Genomic DNA, 19,747 nt, shown 5'->3' on the forward strand with positions numbered 1-19,747 from the left:
CTAAATAAAAAAAACACTCAAAAAGCATACAGGTTATGAAAGAGCGTATCTGCAATGTCTTAGGAACGGCTAAAGGTATTAACTTGAAACTTTCAGGGCCACTACTACTACTACTGCAACTGCGACTTCTAACTGCTTACGACTACTTGCAACATCGACTATGACTACTTGTGACTGCGACTGCTTACGATTACGACAAGGGCAACTTACGATTGTGATTGTAACTACTTGCGACTGTGACAACTTGCAACTGTGACTACTACTACTGCGACTGCTAGCTACTAGAACTACGACTACTTGCGACTGCAGTTACTTGTGACTGCGACTATTTGTGACTGCTATTATGACTACTTGCTACTGCGACCACTTGCGACTGTGATTGCGAAAACTTAAGATTATAACAGCTTGCAACTGCGACTGCAAATACTACTACTACTTCTACAACTATATCTAGAACTATTGAAATAAATCAAAAGAGTTTAAGTGCATTTTGCTTGTCAAAATGGCATAGTGCATCCAGGTTGTCAAAAGGGCTTATCTGCAATATAAAAAAAAATGACAAAGGTTATTGAGTTGAATGTTTCAAGGGGTGTTGAGGGGGACGTTGCAAAAAATCAAAAGACTCTATATGCATTCAGGTGTTCAAAAGGATTCATCTGCAATATCCCAAGAACTGTTAAGGGTTTATGTAAAAGGTTAAGGGTTATATTTGGGGTTTGCAGTTTAAACTTTCAAAGAATCTTGAGGGGGATGTAGCGCCAAATCAGAAAATACTCTATCCATCCACTTTGTCAAAGTGGTAAATCATCAATACTTCAAGAACAGTTAAGGAAGCGTATTAAGTCGAAACATTCAGAGAATGTTGAATTTAAACCATAGTTTATATCATTATCCAGAAAGCTTATCGCAGATCATTTCTGGTCTTCGTTCTCGGTGCGAACAAAAAGCTCCTCCCACTTCTTCGTGCAGTTATGGATCAGTGTGTTTGCGTCAATCAATGAGAAATGGTTAGAAAGTGCATTATTCGAAATTGCAAAAACAAAAAAAACTTGGTGAGCCGGCCAAGTGGTTTGCAACTGTCCCATCTCACAGGTATGACTTAATTTATATACAAATTATGACTTAATCTATTATTTACATACAATGGACTCAAATGATTGGCCTATGTAGGATTTTGTAAAAAAGGAGGTTGATGTAATTTGTGAAAATAAGGATTTTTTTTTCTTCTAATAACTGGTGGAATAGGTGTGATGGTTTCTGGGGCGGATCCAGTATTTTGTTGGGGGAGGGGGGCGCAAAGTAGGTTGATACGACAAACTTACGTTAGGAGCAAGTTTAATTAATGCAAACTTGCGTTAATTAGGCAAATTACACTACTTTAGACTACTTTACGGGGGTAACCCTCGCCCCCCCCTCTGGATTCGCAACTGGATAGTTTATCATTTTTTTTTCACGTCGTGATATTTATTTTCTCAGATTGTAGTTCCTGTGATATTTGAAAAGTCTAGTTACCTGTTTTGGCGGAGAGCCTAGATAAGACTAGTTTTGTTTTCAATCAATGTTTTCATATGAAATGGGCAGATCTTTCCTGAACTTTAAACAATAAACACCTCTGTTTGAAAATCTTTGCACTTTCTGAATTTAGATAGCGATAAGGGTTCCTGATTGAGACCAATTTTAGGACTTGGGTCTCTTTTTTTGAACAAAGGGGTAAAATTTTTTAAAATTTGTGTTTGATTATCTCCTTAATGAGTTCCTCAGTACTACAGACAATAAAAATCAAACCAATATCAATAAACAGACGTGAAAAGTGGAAGTGACTATATTTAATTTAGCTGCAAGTCTACATTCACGCCCACCACGTAATTTCCCTTTGACAAAAAATTTATAAAACTTTTAAAACTGAAATATCAATGCGAAGCACCAAATATCATAATCAAATGTCATCGCTTTATGGCATTGTTCAAATAAAACTTATTTTTTACTTGATTATCGTCGTAAATTTATTCTTTCTCTTTCTTTCCATTCTTAAACCAATGTTATATTTATCTTTTGCATTATTACAGACCACTATATATACATTCATATAAATTTATATGCAGTGTTACCGCCATACCAATTATTCTCCTTTCCTTTTTTATTCTTTAATAATAATTTCTGGTCGTTTTGTGTTTGAATTATTTTAGGCTTATATTTATACTGATATTAAGTTTAATATGGCCTTTACTTTTCTTTAAAAAAAACTTTCTTTTTCGTAAAGGTTTCGTAGTGTATATATATATATATATATATATATATATATATATATATATATATATATATATATATATATATATATATATATATATATATATATATATATATATATATATATATATATATATATATATATATATATATATATATATATATATATATATATTTATATTGGCGCGTACAAACAGCTCCTCTCATTTGATCTGCCATCAGCGGTCCAATTACCCTGGAACACGTATTTTGGAAGAAACTTTCTCAAAATGCCTTTGAAACAAACTTGAGACTTCGAAACCTATTTTTAATTCCTAAAAACATCTAATAATAACATTACACTACTAACTACCAAGGCCGTATCCAGGGGGGGGGGGGGGGGTCACCCAGTTTGAACCCCCCCCCCCCCCGAAATTTTTGACTGGCTCGAAAATAAGTCGAAAATTAGTAAACCCTAGGTAAAAATCAATAAAATTAGTCGAAAACTGAGTCAAAAATTAGTAAAACCCCCCCCAAAAAAGTCAAAAATTAGTAAAAACCCCCCCTGAACAAAAATCCTGGATACGGCCCTGCTAACTACCGATTTTCATGTATGTATTGGAATAAATTAATTTAAAATTAGTTTCTTCAAAATTAGTGTTCCAACGTTGAAGCCAAGTTTCGCGTCCAAGATAAATCTGAATTGCTTACCTGTGAAAACAGCTGATGTTGCTGATGTTTTTACGTTCTCTGGAGCACTTGCACCCCGGTCCGGGTTTTTATAATGGGTAAGATAGGGAATGATCGTACTGGATAATTATATAAACTGTGATTTAAATATACTATCTTCATCCTGGTAGCCAACATCACAAATTGACGTAGCTGTAACATCACAGGAGCGGCTAAGATTATTAAGTTGAAACTTTCAAGGAATTTATAAGGGCATATTGAAGGAAATCAAAAGATATCATGTGTATACTGGCTGCTAAAATGGTACATGAAAAACTCGGGAACGGTAAGGGTATTAAGTCAAGTTTCCGGAGAATGGTGAGGGGGATGTTGGAATAAATCAAAAGATACTGTTTGCATCCAGGTTGTCAAAAAGGTGTATGTGAAATATCTTCAAACGGCTAAGATATTATGTGGAACATCTAGAAAATGTTCATCTTAATCAAAAGACATTATGTGCATCCATGTTGTCAGAATGATATTTTTTCTACACCACAAGTCAAAGTCACAAATAAAAGAGTTTAGAGAGTCTGAACTAAAGAGAGCTGAGTGATGCCTTTGATAAATAATCATTCTTTCATTCAATTTTCATTCATATGTCATATTTCGAATATTTCCCCAGGAGTGTTCTTTTGAGTACATTATCTATAAATTACTGTCGAGTCAAAATCTTAGTTTAAGAACCTTTCCAAACCTTGATTTCTAATTCAAAGAAAATTTATACAATAACTATATTGAATACAATCAAAGAAAAAACTCAGGTCATCTTATGCAACTTAAGAATTTAAAATAGAATCGGATATTTTTATTTTATAAAACTTCGGCAATGAACAGAAATTAATTTTTAAGAAACTCGCTGAAAAAGAAGTTTTTCAAAGAAAAATTAACAACCATATTAAATTTAAGACGAGCAGAAATTAAGTCCTACAATAATTCGAACTTGAAGACCATAGTTTATTACCGAAGAAAAAATGAACACCCAAAACGAACAAAACTTAAAATAAACAGTCATATCAAGCATACCGATAACAGATATTGATACAGATGAATAAATAAACCCTAAAACGAAAATAAATTAAGCTGAATATTTAAGTGAAACATAAAAAGAAATAAAAAATGCTACAAACAGTAGCTTGGCTACTCTCCCCCCCTCCCCCAACCCGCTAAACGTAAAAGTTCTTAAGCATATTGCGTCATTTGCGCTTTACTGAAAATTTCTTTTAATTTAGTCTTTTAATTTCTGCTGGCTACTTAAGGATTTTTCTGCTCCTAATCCTGTTTCATTGCGTAGGTTTTGCATTTATAGTGAAGCGCTATTATTTCAAAATTCTGGGAACATCGCGATCCAGTTTATTCGAACCAGTTTGAAGATCTATGCTGAATAAACTACAAAAAAAATATTGTTGTCTGTTTTCAGTTTTTGAACTTCACTCTTTACTTCCATCAGAAAAAACTCTTTTTTTTCGATTTTTTTTCTTAGGGGAGAATATACTTTTTTTTAACCTAGTAATTATATTCCTACCCAAGAAATCGTGCGAGCAAGGCCTTGTGCTATCCATATCTTCACACATGGAAGACAAGAGCTTTGCATCACAAAATTAAAGATCCACCTCTACAATACCAATCGAACGTACCAAGCTAAAACACCAAATAACTGAAGAAGGGAAAAAGGAACTAGAACTAGAAGGGACTAGCCTTGTTTGAACAGAGAATAACAAAAACTGAAGTTATTTATACGGAATATCAGCTTTACTGAAATAAAACAAATTTTCACTCACTACTGCTTCACTATACAGGTTTTATTTCAAAAGAAGCGCATGATACCTTCAACTCAATGCAATGAAAAGTTTTCTTGTATTACGGTATTTCTATTTATCGCCTGTTTTTTTCTGTTTTGAAAAATTTCCCCTCTTCTCCCTGTAATAGAATCTTTCATATGCATCTACCAAATAATTTAACATAATTTATGCTGCTTTACCTTCAAGCCAAAAATTAGGGCCTACACTTCAACATCTGAACAGTATAAACTGACTTCCTGATTATTATAAGACTGACAGACTTCTGGATAAGAACTTGAGAGATTTTCCAAAATTAGTTATATGAAAGTGAAGAGTTTAGAATGTGATAATATTTAATATGGATGGAACAATGTGATGGCAGTAATATACGAAGTAGTAGAAGGTATCTTAGGGAGAAAAGTTAAAAAAGAAGCCAGGAAAATTAGCAAAAATGCTTCAGGCGATAAGAGAGAAGGAGCTTATACAAAAAGTTTCTGAGCGATAGATCTTTCACGAGAATGTTGAACAGAGTCAAAACACAGTGTTTGCATGCTGGCTGTCATAAGGGTGGATCAGTAATATCTAAGGAACGGCTGCCCATTTTTGCATACAGGATTTTTATTTGCCCATTGTTTACATACAGAATTAATCATTGGGGTAGGGTGGAATGTTTAGTCCTAGGCGTGTCCGAGAAGGTGAAAGGCATTAAGGTGAAACTTTGAGGAATATTGAGAGGGACGCTGAACTAAATAAAAAAAACACTCAAAAAGCATACAGGTTATGAAAGAGCGTATCTGCAATGTCTTAGGAACGGCTAAAGGTATTAACTTGAAACTTTCAGGGCCACTACTACTACTACTGCAACTGCGACTTCTAACTGCTTGCGACTACTTGCAACATCGACTATGACTACTTGTGACTGCGACTGCTTACGATTACGACAAGGGCAACTTACGATTGTGATTGTAACTACTTGCGACTGTGACAACTTGCAACTGTGACTACTACTACTGCGACTGCTAGCTACTAGAACTACGACTACTTGCGACTGCAGTTACTTGTGACTGCGACTATTTGTGACTGCTATTATGACTACTTGCTACTGCGACCACTTGCGACTGTGATTGCGAAAACTTAAGATTATTACAGCTTGCAACTGCGACTGCAAATACTACTACTACTTCTACAACTAGATCTAGAACTATTGAACTAAATCAAAAGAGTTTAAGTGCATTTTGCTTGTCAAAATGGCATAGTGCATCCAGGTTGTCAAAAGGGCTTATCTGCAATATAAAAAAAAAATGACAAAGGTTATTGAGTTGAATGTTTCAAGGGGTGTTGAGGGGGACGTTGCAAAAAATCAAAAGACTCTATATGCATTCAGGTGTTCAAAAGGATTCATCTGCAATATCCCAAGAACTGTTAAGGGTTTATGTTAAAGGTTAAGGGTTATATTTGGGGTTTGCAGTTTAAACTTTCAAAGAATCTTGAGGGGGATGTAGCGCCAAATCAGAAAATACTCTATCCATCCACTTTGTCAAAGTGGTAAATCATCAATACTTCAAGAACAGTTAAGGAAGCGTATTAAGTCGAAACATTCAGAGAATGTTGAATTTAAATCACAGTTTATATAATTATCCAGTAAGCTTATTGCAGATCATTTCTGGTCTTCATTTTCGGTGCAAACAAAAAGATCTTCCTACTTCTTCGTGCAGTTATGGATCAGTGTTTTTGCGTCAATCAATAAAAAATGGTTAGAAAGTGCATTATTCGAATTTGCAAAAACAAAAAAAACTTGGTGAGCCGGCCAAGTGGTTTGCAACTGTCCCATCTCACAGGTATGACTTAATTTATATACAAATTATGACTTAATCTATTATTTACATACAGTGGACTCAAATGATTAGCCTATGTAGGATTTTGTAAAAAAGGAGGTTGATGTAATTTGTGAAATAAAGGATTTTTTTTTCTTCTAATAACTGGTGGAATAGGTGTGATGGTTTCTGGGGCGGATCCAGTATTTTTTTGGGGGAGGGGGGCGCAAAATAGGTTGATCCGACAAACTTACGTTAGGAGCAAGTTTAATTAATGCAAACTTGCGTTAATTTGGGAAATTACACTAATTTAGACTCATGTGCAGGGGTAACCCTCGCCCCCCCCCTCGGGGTCTGCAACTGGCTCGTTTATCATTTTTTTTTTCACATCGTGTTATTTATTTTCTCAGATTGTAGTTCCTGTGATATTTTAAAAATCTAGTTAACTTTTTAGGCGGAGAGCCGAGATAAGACTAATTTTGTTTTCAATCAATGTTTTCATATGAAATGGCAGACCTTTCCTGAACTTTAAACAATAAACACCTCTGTTTGAAAATCTTTGCATTTTCTGAATTTAGATAGCGATAAGGGTTTCTGATTGAGACCAATTTTAGGACTTGGGTCTCTTTTTTTGAACAAAGGGGTAAATTTTTTTAAAATTTGTGTTTGATTATCTCCTCAATGAGTTCCTCAGTACTACAGACTATAAAAATCAAACCAATATCAATAAACAGATGTGAAAAGTGGAAGTGACTATATTTAATTTAGCTGCAAGTCTACATTCATGCCCACCACGTAATTTCCCTTTGAGAAAAAATTGATAAAACTTTTAAAACTGAAATATAAATGCAAAGCACCAAATATCATAATCAAATGTCATCGCTTCATGGCATTGTTCAAATAAAGCTTATTTTTTACTTGATTATTGTCGCACATTCATTCTGTGTCTTTCTTTCCATTCTTAACCAATATTATATTTACATTGGGCATTATTAAAAACCAGATTATGTATATTTATATGAATTGATATGAAGTGTTACAACCATACCAGTTATTCTCCTTTCCTTTTTTATTCTTTAATAATAATTTCTGGTCGTGTTGAGTTTTAATTATTTTAGGCTTCTATTTCTACTGATCTTAATGAACACCCAAAACGAACAAAAATGAACACCCAAATGAACACCCAAAACGAACACCCAAAACGAACAAAACTTAAAATAAACAGTCATATCAAGCATACCGATAACAGATATTGATACAGATGAATAAATAAACCCTAAAACGAAAATAAATTAAGCTGAATATTTAAGTGAAACATAAAAAGAAATAAAAAATGCTACAAACAGTAGCTTGGCTACTCTCCCCCCCTCCCCCAACCCGCTAAACGTAAAAGTTCTTAAGCATATTGCGTCATTTGCGCTTTACTGAAAAGAAAATACATTATAAACATTTTCTGGTGTTTATAACGTAAAAAAAAAAAAAAAAATTATAAAAAAAAAAAAAAAAAATACAAACAGTTAAGTAAAATATTGAATTGCTGAGATTTCTAGGAATTAATATCGTTACACATTAAACATTCAGTTTAGTTCATTAGTTCTTTCCGGTCACCTTGATTATTATAGTGACTTATTTTTTTATTTTTCGTCGATATTATGAAAATTATTCAAATTATGCAATAGACTTCAGAACTTTTACGGTTAAGGGAGGGGGAAGGGGGTAGTAGCCACACTCCTGTTTGTAACAATTTTTTTTCGTTTTAAGTGTGACTTGAGTATTCAATTTAATTTTTAGTCGTTTTAGGATTGATTTACTTGTCTATAAAAGCATATGTTATTTTTGTTTGATGTGATTATTTATTTCAATTTCTGTTCGTTTTGGGTTCCATTTGTTATTTGATCCGGCCGTTTTGGGTTTTAATTATCAAAAAACTTTATTTCTGTTTTTTTTAAGTTTAATATAGCGACATAGCTTTCTTTGAAAAACCCCTTTTTCGGAGAGTTTTTTTAAAATTCTTTAAGAAAAAAGATTATATGTCATGCATTAAAATTCACTAACATTATAGTACAGACTCTGTAAATCAAATTAAACAATGAAAATTTTTAACAAATGGTGTTTGATTGTGACCAAAATGGTTACTCAGTGTTCCTGAGCTTGTTGATTTCCGATCTGAAATCAAAAATTAGGCAAATTAGGAACATATCTCACAAATAGTGTGATTCCCAATAACACTGGTATTCAAGGATTTCTGACCTCTCTGATTACAAATTTGAGGCGAAATTGCAATAAACATGTCACAGAAAATGAAGCACATATTTTGGAAATTGTGAAATGAGAAACCACGTTGAAACCCACGATATATATATATTTCCATTAAAACTTACAGAAATTCACATGTTTATTTTAGTGAAAACAGTTTTTTAAAAATCTTATCTAACAAAGTCAAATTTGACTTTATATAACCAGTAAGTATCTCTAATTCCCACCAATCGCTCTTCAGAAAACAGTCACATGATGAACACAATCATGCTATACATTGGGTACGTGAAGCAAGTATGTCTCCATAATACAATCAGAGTAAATAGGTTTCAGATCCTCAAGAGACAGAGTATGTTTTTTTTCATGCCTGAAGCGTAAAGGCAAGCGAGTATTTCTCATTATAGAGGCGGCATGTAGTCGATAAGTTTCCCTCAAAGGGTACGAATTGTATACGTAGCTTGGTAAGTATTTTGAAAAGGTTACCCTTCGGGAGGGTGGGAGGCTTGGAACCTTGCATTTTTTGGGGGAGGGAGAAATTTTTCTCCAGTCCCCACAAAGATTAGGCGCTACGACTTGTTTACTTTATCATGCCTGTATTCTGACACGCTCTTTGGCTAGTTGGATAAATGCCAAACTGATGTTTTATCAAGTCAAAACCCAACCCCAAAAATCTGAAATATCAGCTTCAAGAGGAGCAAAACAAACCACAAGATACGTTCAAAAGTTGAAAAGCCGGAACACTACAAAGCAAAGTCTTCAAATTTAACAAAATAAAAAAATATACACAAATTATGGCAAAAGAAATGCTGCTTCTTTTTGCAGCCACTTCATAGTGTAAATAACAAAGATAAATATAGATATTTGTAAAAAGATAAATAAAGATATTTAAATAAATAAAGATATTTGAGCTTATGATTAAACTTTGAACTAAAACTCTGAAAAATTATGTCGCTTAAACCTCACTTAGTGTAACGCAAGTTTTCATTTATTTACCTTTTTTTTTTTAAGGAAAATGGTAGTAGTGTTTCCTTAACTTACATCCTGTGGATATGCTTTCAGAAGATTTTAAGTTGATTAAACAAATAACCTAATAGGGCTAATTGTTAAGATGACACAGCGTATGAAGAGCTAATTTAAAAAATGAGGAAAATGCAAATGGCTTACCTGCGTACCACCTCCAGCTTTCCCTTCAGAGGCACGTTTTCTTCTGTCTTCTTTCTTTGACTTTACTCCGAATGCTTCTGAGCCAGTGCGACTAGCTTTAACAGGGGTGGCTAACCCTTGTCCAGATTGAAATTGAACGTATTGTGGTGTCGTAACAATCTAAAATCATAAATTGGTGGAGCTTGCTCTGATAAAAAAAAAACGAAGAATTTATTGCTTTACTTCAATATGCTCCTTATGATACTTTTTCTTCTTTTTTCTATAAAACTAAAGTACAAAAATATTGCTATTATGAAAAGTTGGGAATATACAAATCCAGAATTCTTATAAACGGGAATTTTTCTTTTTATTTTAAGCTTATAGCGTGCTTGATTATGTCACAAACTTTCTTATCAAAGAAAATCTATAATTTAAAGTTTTATATTGCGCTCGACAAAACATATCCTAATATATTTTCTTATTTTTCTCTTCCTCTATTGTCTTTTGATCTGACGTTTTAAAACTTTACCAATGAAAATCAGGGCCAGACAGAACAATTTACTGAATATCTAGCTGCTCTTACTGTGCTAACTTTAAATCTAATGTATCACGTTAATCCCCGCAGGTTCATTAAAAAATTCTTGTCAAAATTCTCTTCAAAAAGGGCCCATGGCTAGTTCTTGACCAAACACCCAAAGAATAAGACTGCAAATCTTATACTTTTGAAAGAGGCTCCTAACTTAACTTGCACTATTATTTTCAGGTTTCTTTAAAGTTTACATTGTAAATAGTTACTTAACAGAAATTGTAACAATTAACTTCTGGTAAAAAAAAGAAAAATAAATACAATATTGGCTATTAATGTTCCAAAAGTTATTGAATATGTAAATGATTAATAAATTACAATTCTACAAAAAAAGTTGTAACCTGATCTTCCTTTAAGATCAAATGCGCAACAATATGGGTGAAACATAAGACAAATAGTCTTGTTACTTTGTTTCATTTTGAATATAAAGCAGTTGAGTTGAGTAATATTTCTCACAAGACAAATATTCGTTCATTTCATTCATAACAGGTTAGCCATAGAGCGATTGACATATCAACCTAGTTCACTGTCGTTCCGATATATCACACTTTGTTTCACGAGTGTCTAATGAACATACCCTAAAAACTAGACGTAGCTTTTAAAAACTTTCTCATCATATGATTTACAAATGTTGTTTTAACCGACTTCTAGGTTTCTATATTATTCTTGTTTGAAGCATTTATTAATTTTTGTACTTTCTATTTATCAGCAATTCCAATTCTTTCTTCTCAGTAGTCTCCTTTCACTTTTTTCCATTTTTCCATTAGAGATTCACACTTCATTCAGTTGAAATAGAAGAAAAGGCATACTTTGGAGTTCACTTTAACATCAAGCTTTTTAATCAAAATTTAATAGTTGTTCCATACAAAAAAATGTTCACGCGAACAGTCATCGATATTCTACTTGCCACAACTAACAAGCTTCTGTGGAACCTAAATAAAGAATTCAGAAATAAAGAGAACTTCACATATAAAAAGGAAAGAAGAACAACAACAAAAAAGCCACATTCATATTTTCCAGTGCATATTGAAAAATCTTGGCAGAAAGTCATTAATGACCCTACAGAATTCGAACTCTAAAGAAAATTTAGCTCTTCCGTTAGAAATTACAACTAAACATATGATGGTGCAAATAAGTAAAAAAAGAGAAAAATATGAGTAAATAAAGGAAAGCTTAAAGCAAAACGATTAAAATTACCATATTTGCTTTCTCTTGAATGGCCTTTTCGAATAGTTTTGTTAAATCTTCCAAATGTTTCTCGTTGGTAACACATGTTTCACCAAATACAACAGGTTTGCTGGAACTACCTTGAGATGCTTCGTTTAGAATTTTCTTAAGAAGCTTTGAAGCGTCTTCCATTGAAATAACGGATGGTAGTAAGGGCTGAAAAACATTTAGTGCGGTTTATATTTAGTTTTTTTTTTTAATGTTTAACCAGAATCTCAAAATACCTCTCTTGAATGCCCCCCCCTCTCATTCCCCTTAGTACGTGAAAATTAAGACAAGTTTTGAGAAAAAAAATTGCCTAGTGAAATACTGTTTCTACTCAAATTCAAAGTTTGTCCAGTTTTAATAGATTAAACATAAATATTACTTTTGTTTAACCTAACGATAGAGAGTAAAACAGATTTTGAAGGGTTTCGAAAAAAGAGCTAAAAAGATGCGTCTCTGTCGAAATGTACAACCAAGCAGTTTCCACTATTAGACTTTTACTTCTTCCACCCTGTTAAAGGCGTGCATGAATTGCTCACTGGTTTTGACGTCATACACAGGCCAATCATTTGGCGGTTGGGGAAGGGTACTGCCCCCCCCCTTAACTCGGAGAATTTTCGTGCTTTAAAATTGTATTTTTCATAATAATATGTTTTTAATGGTCAATTTTCCTAAAACATTGAAGTCCAGGAAGTCCAAGAAGCAAAATTAGCGAAAGTACTTTCTTATGAGAAGTTTAAAATTCTTCGCAGCATCGCGGCAAAATTTTGCAATAATAATAATGCAAATTTCAATAAATTGCATAAACTATACATCTAAAATTCTTTAATGTCCGTTTTCTTCAGTTTTCTAAAATCTTTATATATATATATATATATATATATATATATATATATATATATATATATATATATATATATATATATATATATATATATATATATATATATATATATATATATATATATATATATATATATATATATATATATATATATATCTATATCTATATATATATATATATATATATATATATATATATATATATATATATATATATATATATATTTCATATGCGACAATATTTCATAATTACTTGAACTTTATTGTAACTTCAAGCAGTTACTCATACTAACATACCAGTTCAAATTTTTATGTGACATTTTTCATTTTCTGTGGGAAAGCATAAGAGATTTGCGAAGAATAAACTATATTTAATTCCCCAATAAAAAAAAGCTCATTCTGACTTTTTTTGGTTTCTTCGCTTAAGTTTCTTCAAAATCTTTTTTGTAAAATTTATTGAGATTATTTTCAAAAACTAAAAACGAGCAGAAATTAATAATGAACAAAACCTGATGGAAGTAAAGATCTTGGTTAAAAATTTAGAGAAATGCGTTTTTTAGAGAAATGATTTACTTGCCAAAATTTACTGATTTCATGGCCGGTAAAAGCCTTATACATTAGTCTTTTAATTTCTGCTGGCTACTTAAGGATTTTTCTGCTCGTAATCCTGTTTCATTGCGTAGGTTTTGCATTTATAGTGAAGCGCTATTGATTCAAAATTCTGGGAACACCGCGATCCAGTTTATTCGAACCAGTTTGAAGATCTATGCTGAATAAACTACAAAAAAAATATTGTTGTCTGTTTTCAGTTTTTGAACTTTTTTTTCTTAGGGGAGAATATACTTTTTTTTAACCTAGTAATTATATTCCTACCCAAGAAATCGTGCGAGCAAGGCCTTGTGCTATCCATATCTTCACACATGGAAGACAAGAGCTTTGCATCACAAAATTAAAGATCCACCTCTACAATACCAATCGAACGTACCAAGCTAAAACACCAAATAACTGAAGAAGGGAAAAAGGAACTAGAACTAGAAGGGACTAGCCTTGTTTGAACAGAGAATAACAAAAACTGAAGTTATTTATACGGAATATCAGCTTTACTGAAATAAAACAAATTTTCACTCACTACTGCTTCACTATACAGGTTTTATTTCAAAAGAAGCGCATGATACCTTCAACTCAATGCAATGAAAAGTTTTCTTGTATTACGGTATTTCTATTTATCGCCTGTTTTTTTCTGTTTTGAAAAATTTCCCCCTCTTCTCCCTGTAATAGAATCTTTCATATGCATCTACCAAACAATTTAACATAATTTATGCTGCTTTACCTTCAAGCCAAAAATTAGGGCCTACACTTCAACATCTGAACAGTATAAACTGACTTCCTGATTATTATAAGACTGACAGACTTCTGGATAAGAACTTGAGAGATTTTCCAAAATTAGTTATATGAAAGTGAAGAGTTTAGAATGTGATAATATATAATATGGATGGAACAATGTGATGGCAGTAATTTACGAAGTAGTAGAAGGTATCTTAGGGAGAAAAGTTAAAAAAGAAGCTAGGAAAATTAGCAAAAATGCTTCAGGCGATAAGAGAGAAGGAGCTTATACAAAAAGTTTCTGAGCGATAGATCTTACGACAATAAGAGGAAACTAAGGAAAAAAGTGAAATTACCAAACTTGTGTAAATAAATAGACAGCTAAATTACGTTAGCCACAAGCAGTCAGTAGCCTTTACGAAACATTCCTCCATACTGAGGACCAATGGCTCAAGCGATGAAGCGAAGGGCTATTTGAATTTAATTTTATATATATATAGATATCAGTTATTGACACCAGCACTTGTAGATACATAATATGACATTATGCAGTAGCCGAAAAGCTGAGCACCAGCCTTTCAGTCCTCACACCACCCGACGGAAGTAAGGGCCAACTGTGGGGGCCGGAGGCCCAACCTTCCGAACCCCATGTGATTATGAAGGGCCTAAATCCCCAGGCCCTTCATTATTATGAAGGGCATGAATCCCCCCCCCCTGAAATGTTTGTCTGACTCGTAAAAACATAACAAAAATGAATATAAAGAAATTTTTGATGCGTTTTTAAAGTTTTTTTTAACCCTCCCTCCTCCCCCCCCAAAAAATCCTTCTGTAACACCCCCTCCAAAAAAACTGGATACGACCCTGTCAGATACCCTTAATTTTCTATCAAAGATGTTATTATTGCTGTTGTAGAGCTTTTAGTTTCCTTTAACATAAAACTAAGTCGTAATGCCAACTTTATTTCCAAGTGTTACTAATTTGATAACTAATTTGAAAACTATGATAACATGTTATCATCCTTCGCTTACTTAGCTGGCTCCAGTCAGCTGCTCAAGACTTCTACCCTTAGATGACGTGGTCAGCTAGAAGCATTAAATTCTTCACCGGAAAGCATAAAGCAAATATTGAAAACGCTGACCGCTGCATAAAAACAGCGAGTGGACAACTTACCATGATATCAATAAATTGGTTACTAGATAAGGCTTCCTCAACACATGCTTCTACTTGGGTAGTAACCGATTTCCCAACAGCACAATTAGGCAGGAAAACAACACTTGGATCTTCAGCAAAACGCTTCTTTACGTAGCTCTCAGGTTCACCAATTCCAACTTGTCTTAAAGAGGAATATTCTAGAAAGAAGCAAAATATCATGCAACAAATACGGTCCTGCATCCAGGTATAATCTATGCTAATATATCCAATACCAATTTTACTCTCTTTGGTCATTTTATAAACTATTAAAATTTACTTTGTGACAAAAAAAATGACTTTGTTCTTGTTCGTACAAATTTATTTTCATAGAGAAACCTACGGATCTGCGATATACACCAAAGATTTTCACACAAGTACAACGTTTCCCTCCATTTTCCAGATGCATATAAACATTCGAAGCTCCAAAAAGAGAAGGAGCACATAATCAATTTAGAAACAAATTATAACACCTCTGTTTGAATAAATTAATCTATAAAGAATAAAAAAGAAATAATTTAATCAGCTATTTTTCTAGCTTCAGGTTTTATACCACCTCCCTTAAATTGAGCTTACAGGAACACATCTCCTCGACTATCCTTCGCCGTTCTTTTTTTTTATTCGTTCCTTCCTGGTTATAATGCTTATTTCTTCCCTGCTCTACCTACTGGTGGGTGCCCCTCTGGAGGGCTAGTCACTCTTATTGAACATCTTTTGGAATCTCATTTGATTTCTTTTAACGGTTATTTTATTTCTTACTATTTAATCAAATGTTTTGATCAATTGCTATTTTCCGAAAGATTACTGGAATGATCAATGCAAGTTTTTTATTTTGGGAATCTGTGCAGTTTTATCCACAAGTACTCAGAAAAAGATGATATAGGCATATAGGGTGATCTGAATTTTGATCTCCTTGATTCAATTAGAGCGCGCTCTTCCCTTTTTATTTCATCGTTACAAAATTTGTCAATTGTAAATAGAACTTATAATTGTATATATTTTCATTAATTGGGGTTAAACTAGCAATACAGTTCACATTCTCGTTTTTATATCCAGTCTAGTTTCTGGTAAGGTTAAAATTTATTATTGATCTCCAAATTAGGGACCATAGACCTCTTAGGTTTTCGCTTTTACTTGATGTAATAGTTAGGAAATAGAAAGAAAAATAAAGGTTGGAAACCAATTTAATTTGAGTCCCACAGTGCAGCTCGGCTGTCCTCCAACAAAACCTAGTATCTACATCTGAGTAAGTTCCGAGAAGAACGCAAAAACGATACTTTTTAAAGCTGCTTCTTTTGCAAATCCGTCGTATTTTTTAAAACGTAAGAAAAAGTAGAAACTAGGCTTTTTCAGTGTTTTCCTAGCGAGGTCAACATGAAGTTCAATTGAAAAAACCTAGTATCTACACTTGTTTAAATTAAAAAAAATGTTAGCAATACTTTAGCGCCTGCTAACTTACCAAGTTTTGACAAATATGCACGTTCAGACTTCTATTTCTCTTCATGTGGGTCATCTTCGTCTATTGTTAAGTCTGGAATAGATGTGACCGGAAGGTTTTTCGAAAATTGGCGCCTATTGCTCGTTATGATTGAGCATAATTTCTGTACAATGGCGTCCTTTTTTTCCTTGGAAATGCTTCTTGGTGTTGAATCTGGGTCAGGTATTTTCCTGTGATTGAATGGCTTTTGAAGAAAGTCAGAAATCTCAACTTAGTCGTTCTCAAAGTTTGAGCGATAAAACAGATTTCGGGATCCTTTACGGAACTCAGCTTCAACAATGTCTTTCAAGTAAGACAGCTTGACCTTCTTTGTGCTAGCTCTCTTTTTTGAGGTCCGATTTCGGAAGGAACTGTCCATTGTGATAACAGTTACTCCTTTCCTTGACCCACTGACACATATAAAAAAACAGCAAAATCATGTATTTTCCCCATTTTCTTCATCTTCACCTCAATGTTGCCGTGAATTCCGTCAGCTGCGTTATGAGTGTGCCCTTTTGTAAGGTACCTGAGAATGATGCACTCTGACCCGAAATCTTGGTTGACTATTTGTACAAGGGCTGTGTATAAGACCTAGTTCTTGTTCTGGCCTGAACAATTATCCATCCAGAATATGAATTTTCTGATGTTCTCAGCTCCCCTGCCTCTTAGTGCCTCATGTCACAGCACACACAAAGAGTTTCCTGACCCAACAGATCCTGGATATTTCGCATGTACCTTTGCAAATGTCTCATTGAAAACTACCAAACTACTTAAGAAAATGGACTCTTTATTTCCGGGCAACTCTGGAAGCCAGATCACGTTCTGGAGGTCCACTGTGTACTCTTGTATAGGGACTCTCGTTTTCGCTTGTATCTTCCCGATATTTGTGGGAAGCTTTCCAATCCATATCTATGTGCAGCAACCATTCGTCTTTCCAAGAACTGTCGAGTTCCTGATCTGGTAACTCTTCACATCCATCTCAGTATTATAGTGTTTTTCTGAGTATCGCTCACATGTCGGACAAGCATCAGACATTGGCATTTTCAAAGAAATATTCATGGTTTTCAGAATTCACCTGTATGTTTCAACTGAGATACGAACGTGATTGTGATTTATAAGAAATCATCGAACTTGAACTGGATACTCAACGAAGAAGATAAGTGTTTTACATTTGGTGCATTTTTCCTGCGGTAGTGTGGGGTACATGGCTTTAAGCCGTTGATATGTGAAGTAATCTTTTCTTTGATTTCTACCGAGATCTTGTGCCAAGGCGTTTTTTTTCCACGGTTTTCACGGACATTCTGACCAACAATTCCACTTTTTATTTTCTTACACAATTCAGTAATAAGAGCTTCAGTTCTTAAGCCAAGGGTGTTTTGAAATGTTTTCTTACATTCTGAGATTTTTGTTTGGAGGTGTGCCACGGCCTTTGGAAGAAAATAAAGCTTCGATTCATTTTTTTAATGGTTTCTGTGAAGTCGTTGCAGCGCAGTTGTTTTATTCAACTGTTCGGCGTTTGATAGAGTCGATTTTACACACCTTGCAAGCCACTTGAGCCTCGACTCATAAGGTTCTTCCCAAAAGCTCTTCCAGATTGCAAATCGATTTTCTTCTGTATGTCCTTTGCACTGCTTCTTACATAATAGTTTACAAGGAGTTAAATCATCGAATGGGTGTTTCAACTTGTCTCGTGCTGTCTTTTCTTTCCCACATTTGGCTTTTTTTCGTTCAGGACTTCATGCTAAATGGTCCATGTACATGAAGGTTTCCTGGCCTATGATGTTCTGAACATTCGGTGAAGGGCAGATTAAGAAGTTCGGGCGGAAAGTCAGGAGCAGCTGGTGCAATCACTTGCTCAGTGTTTAGTAGAGCACTAATCTCATTAAATGTTTCCACATCTACCTCATCCAAAACAAGAGGTTGCATCAAATGTAAACTTTAAGTATGCTCACATCATTACCAGTGCCCAGTATCACTGCAACTTCCTTTTTGTTACTGTCCAAGTGGAATGCACAGCAGGTGATAATATACAGGGATCTTGGACCTGTTCATAGGGTAACGTTCTGTAATAGAAAATGAAATAGTGACCTGCTTCGTTAAACAGTTGGTTAGCTGATACACTCTATACCATGCAATATAACCAGTCGCTGCAGCCTAGTAAAGAGCAAACCTCGGCCCATAGTAACTAAAAATTAAAAATATGTTGTTAAAAATAGTAGTCAGTGCAAAAAAGTCCTTTTTCTATCAAACAGTTCGTGGTAACGAACTGTAAGTAAGGAGCGACCCGGCTCAATAGTAACCGAAACTCTAAAAAACGTAACTTCGGTAACAATAGATACAACAAAAGAATCAGATTTAAATTCTGATTTCAAATATATAAGTTTCATCAAATTTAATCTTACCCTTCAAAAGTTACGCTCCTGAGAAAATTTGGCTGATTTTCAAAAAAAGGGAGAAAGACCCCCTAAAAGTCATAGAATCTTATTGAAATTCACATTATCATATTCAGCGTATAAGAGAACCCTACTGTAGAGGTTGCACGCTTCTACCTACAAAATGTGGAATTTTGTATTTTTTGCCAGAAGAAAGATCACGGGTGCGTGTTTATTTGTTTGTTTTTTTCCCCCAGGGGTAATCGTATTGACCCAGTGGTCCTAGAATATCGTAAGAGGGCCCATTGGAAAGGAAATCAAAAGTTCTAGTGCCCTTTTTAAGTGACCAAAAAAATGGAGGGCAACTAGGCCCCCTCCCACGTTCATTTTTTTCTCAGTCACCCAATTAAAATTTTGAGATAGCCATTTTGTTCAACATAGTCAAAAATCTAATAAATATGTCTATTACGATGACTTAATCCCCCAGAGTTCCCAGGGGTAGGGCTGCAAGTTATGAACTTTGCCCATTGCTTACATTTTGTTTTGGTTTTTGGTAATTATACATACATTTTCAGGAAGGATTTTTTTCTGGTGGGGGGGGGGGGCTGGAGGAGGGGGTTACTCGGGATAATCTTTCCGTGGAGGATGTTTCTTTGGGGTAAGGGACATTTCTATGAAGGGGGCGCCGGATTTCCAAGCATTATTTAAAAACGATCAGAAATTAAATTTAAAAAAAAACACATTTTTTCAACTAAAAATAAGTCTTAAAATTAGGATTTAAAACGAACATAGAATATTGT

At 34.0% G+C, this 19,747-nt stretch overlaps 1 protein-coding gene across 1 annotated transcript in view; it reads right to left on the reverse strand.

Annotated features, from left to right (window-relative positions):
• Ufl1 (UFM1 specific ligase 1) overlaps positions 1–19,747 on the reverse strand; it is a 104,899-nt gene that overhangs the window by 19,908 nt on the left and 65,244 nt on the right. The window contains exons 7-9 of the mRNA XM_089101448.1: positions 15,081–15,259; positions 11,730–11,915; positions 9,968–10,126 (exon numbers count right to left, since the gene is read on the reverse strand). Of these exons, the coding sequence (XP_088957574.1) occupies positions 9,968–10,126; positions 11,730–11,915; positions 15,081–15,259 (524 nt within the window). The remainder of the gene's footprint in view (positions 1–9,967; positions 10,127–11,729; positions 11,916–15,080; positions 15,260–19,747) is intronic.

This window comes from Artemia sp. Qi Xiang Cuo, chromosome 2 (assembly GCF_049724085.1).
Source record: "Artemia sp. Qi Xiang Cuo chromosome 2, ASM4972408v1, whole genome shotgun sequence".
In the NCBI taxonomy this organism is placed as follows: domain Eukaryota; kingdom Metazoa; phylum Arthropoda; class Branchiopoda; order Anostraca; family Artemiidae; genus Artemia; species Artemia sp. Qi Xiang Cuo.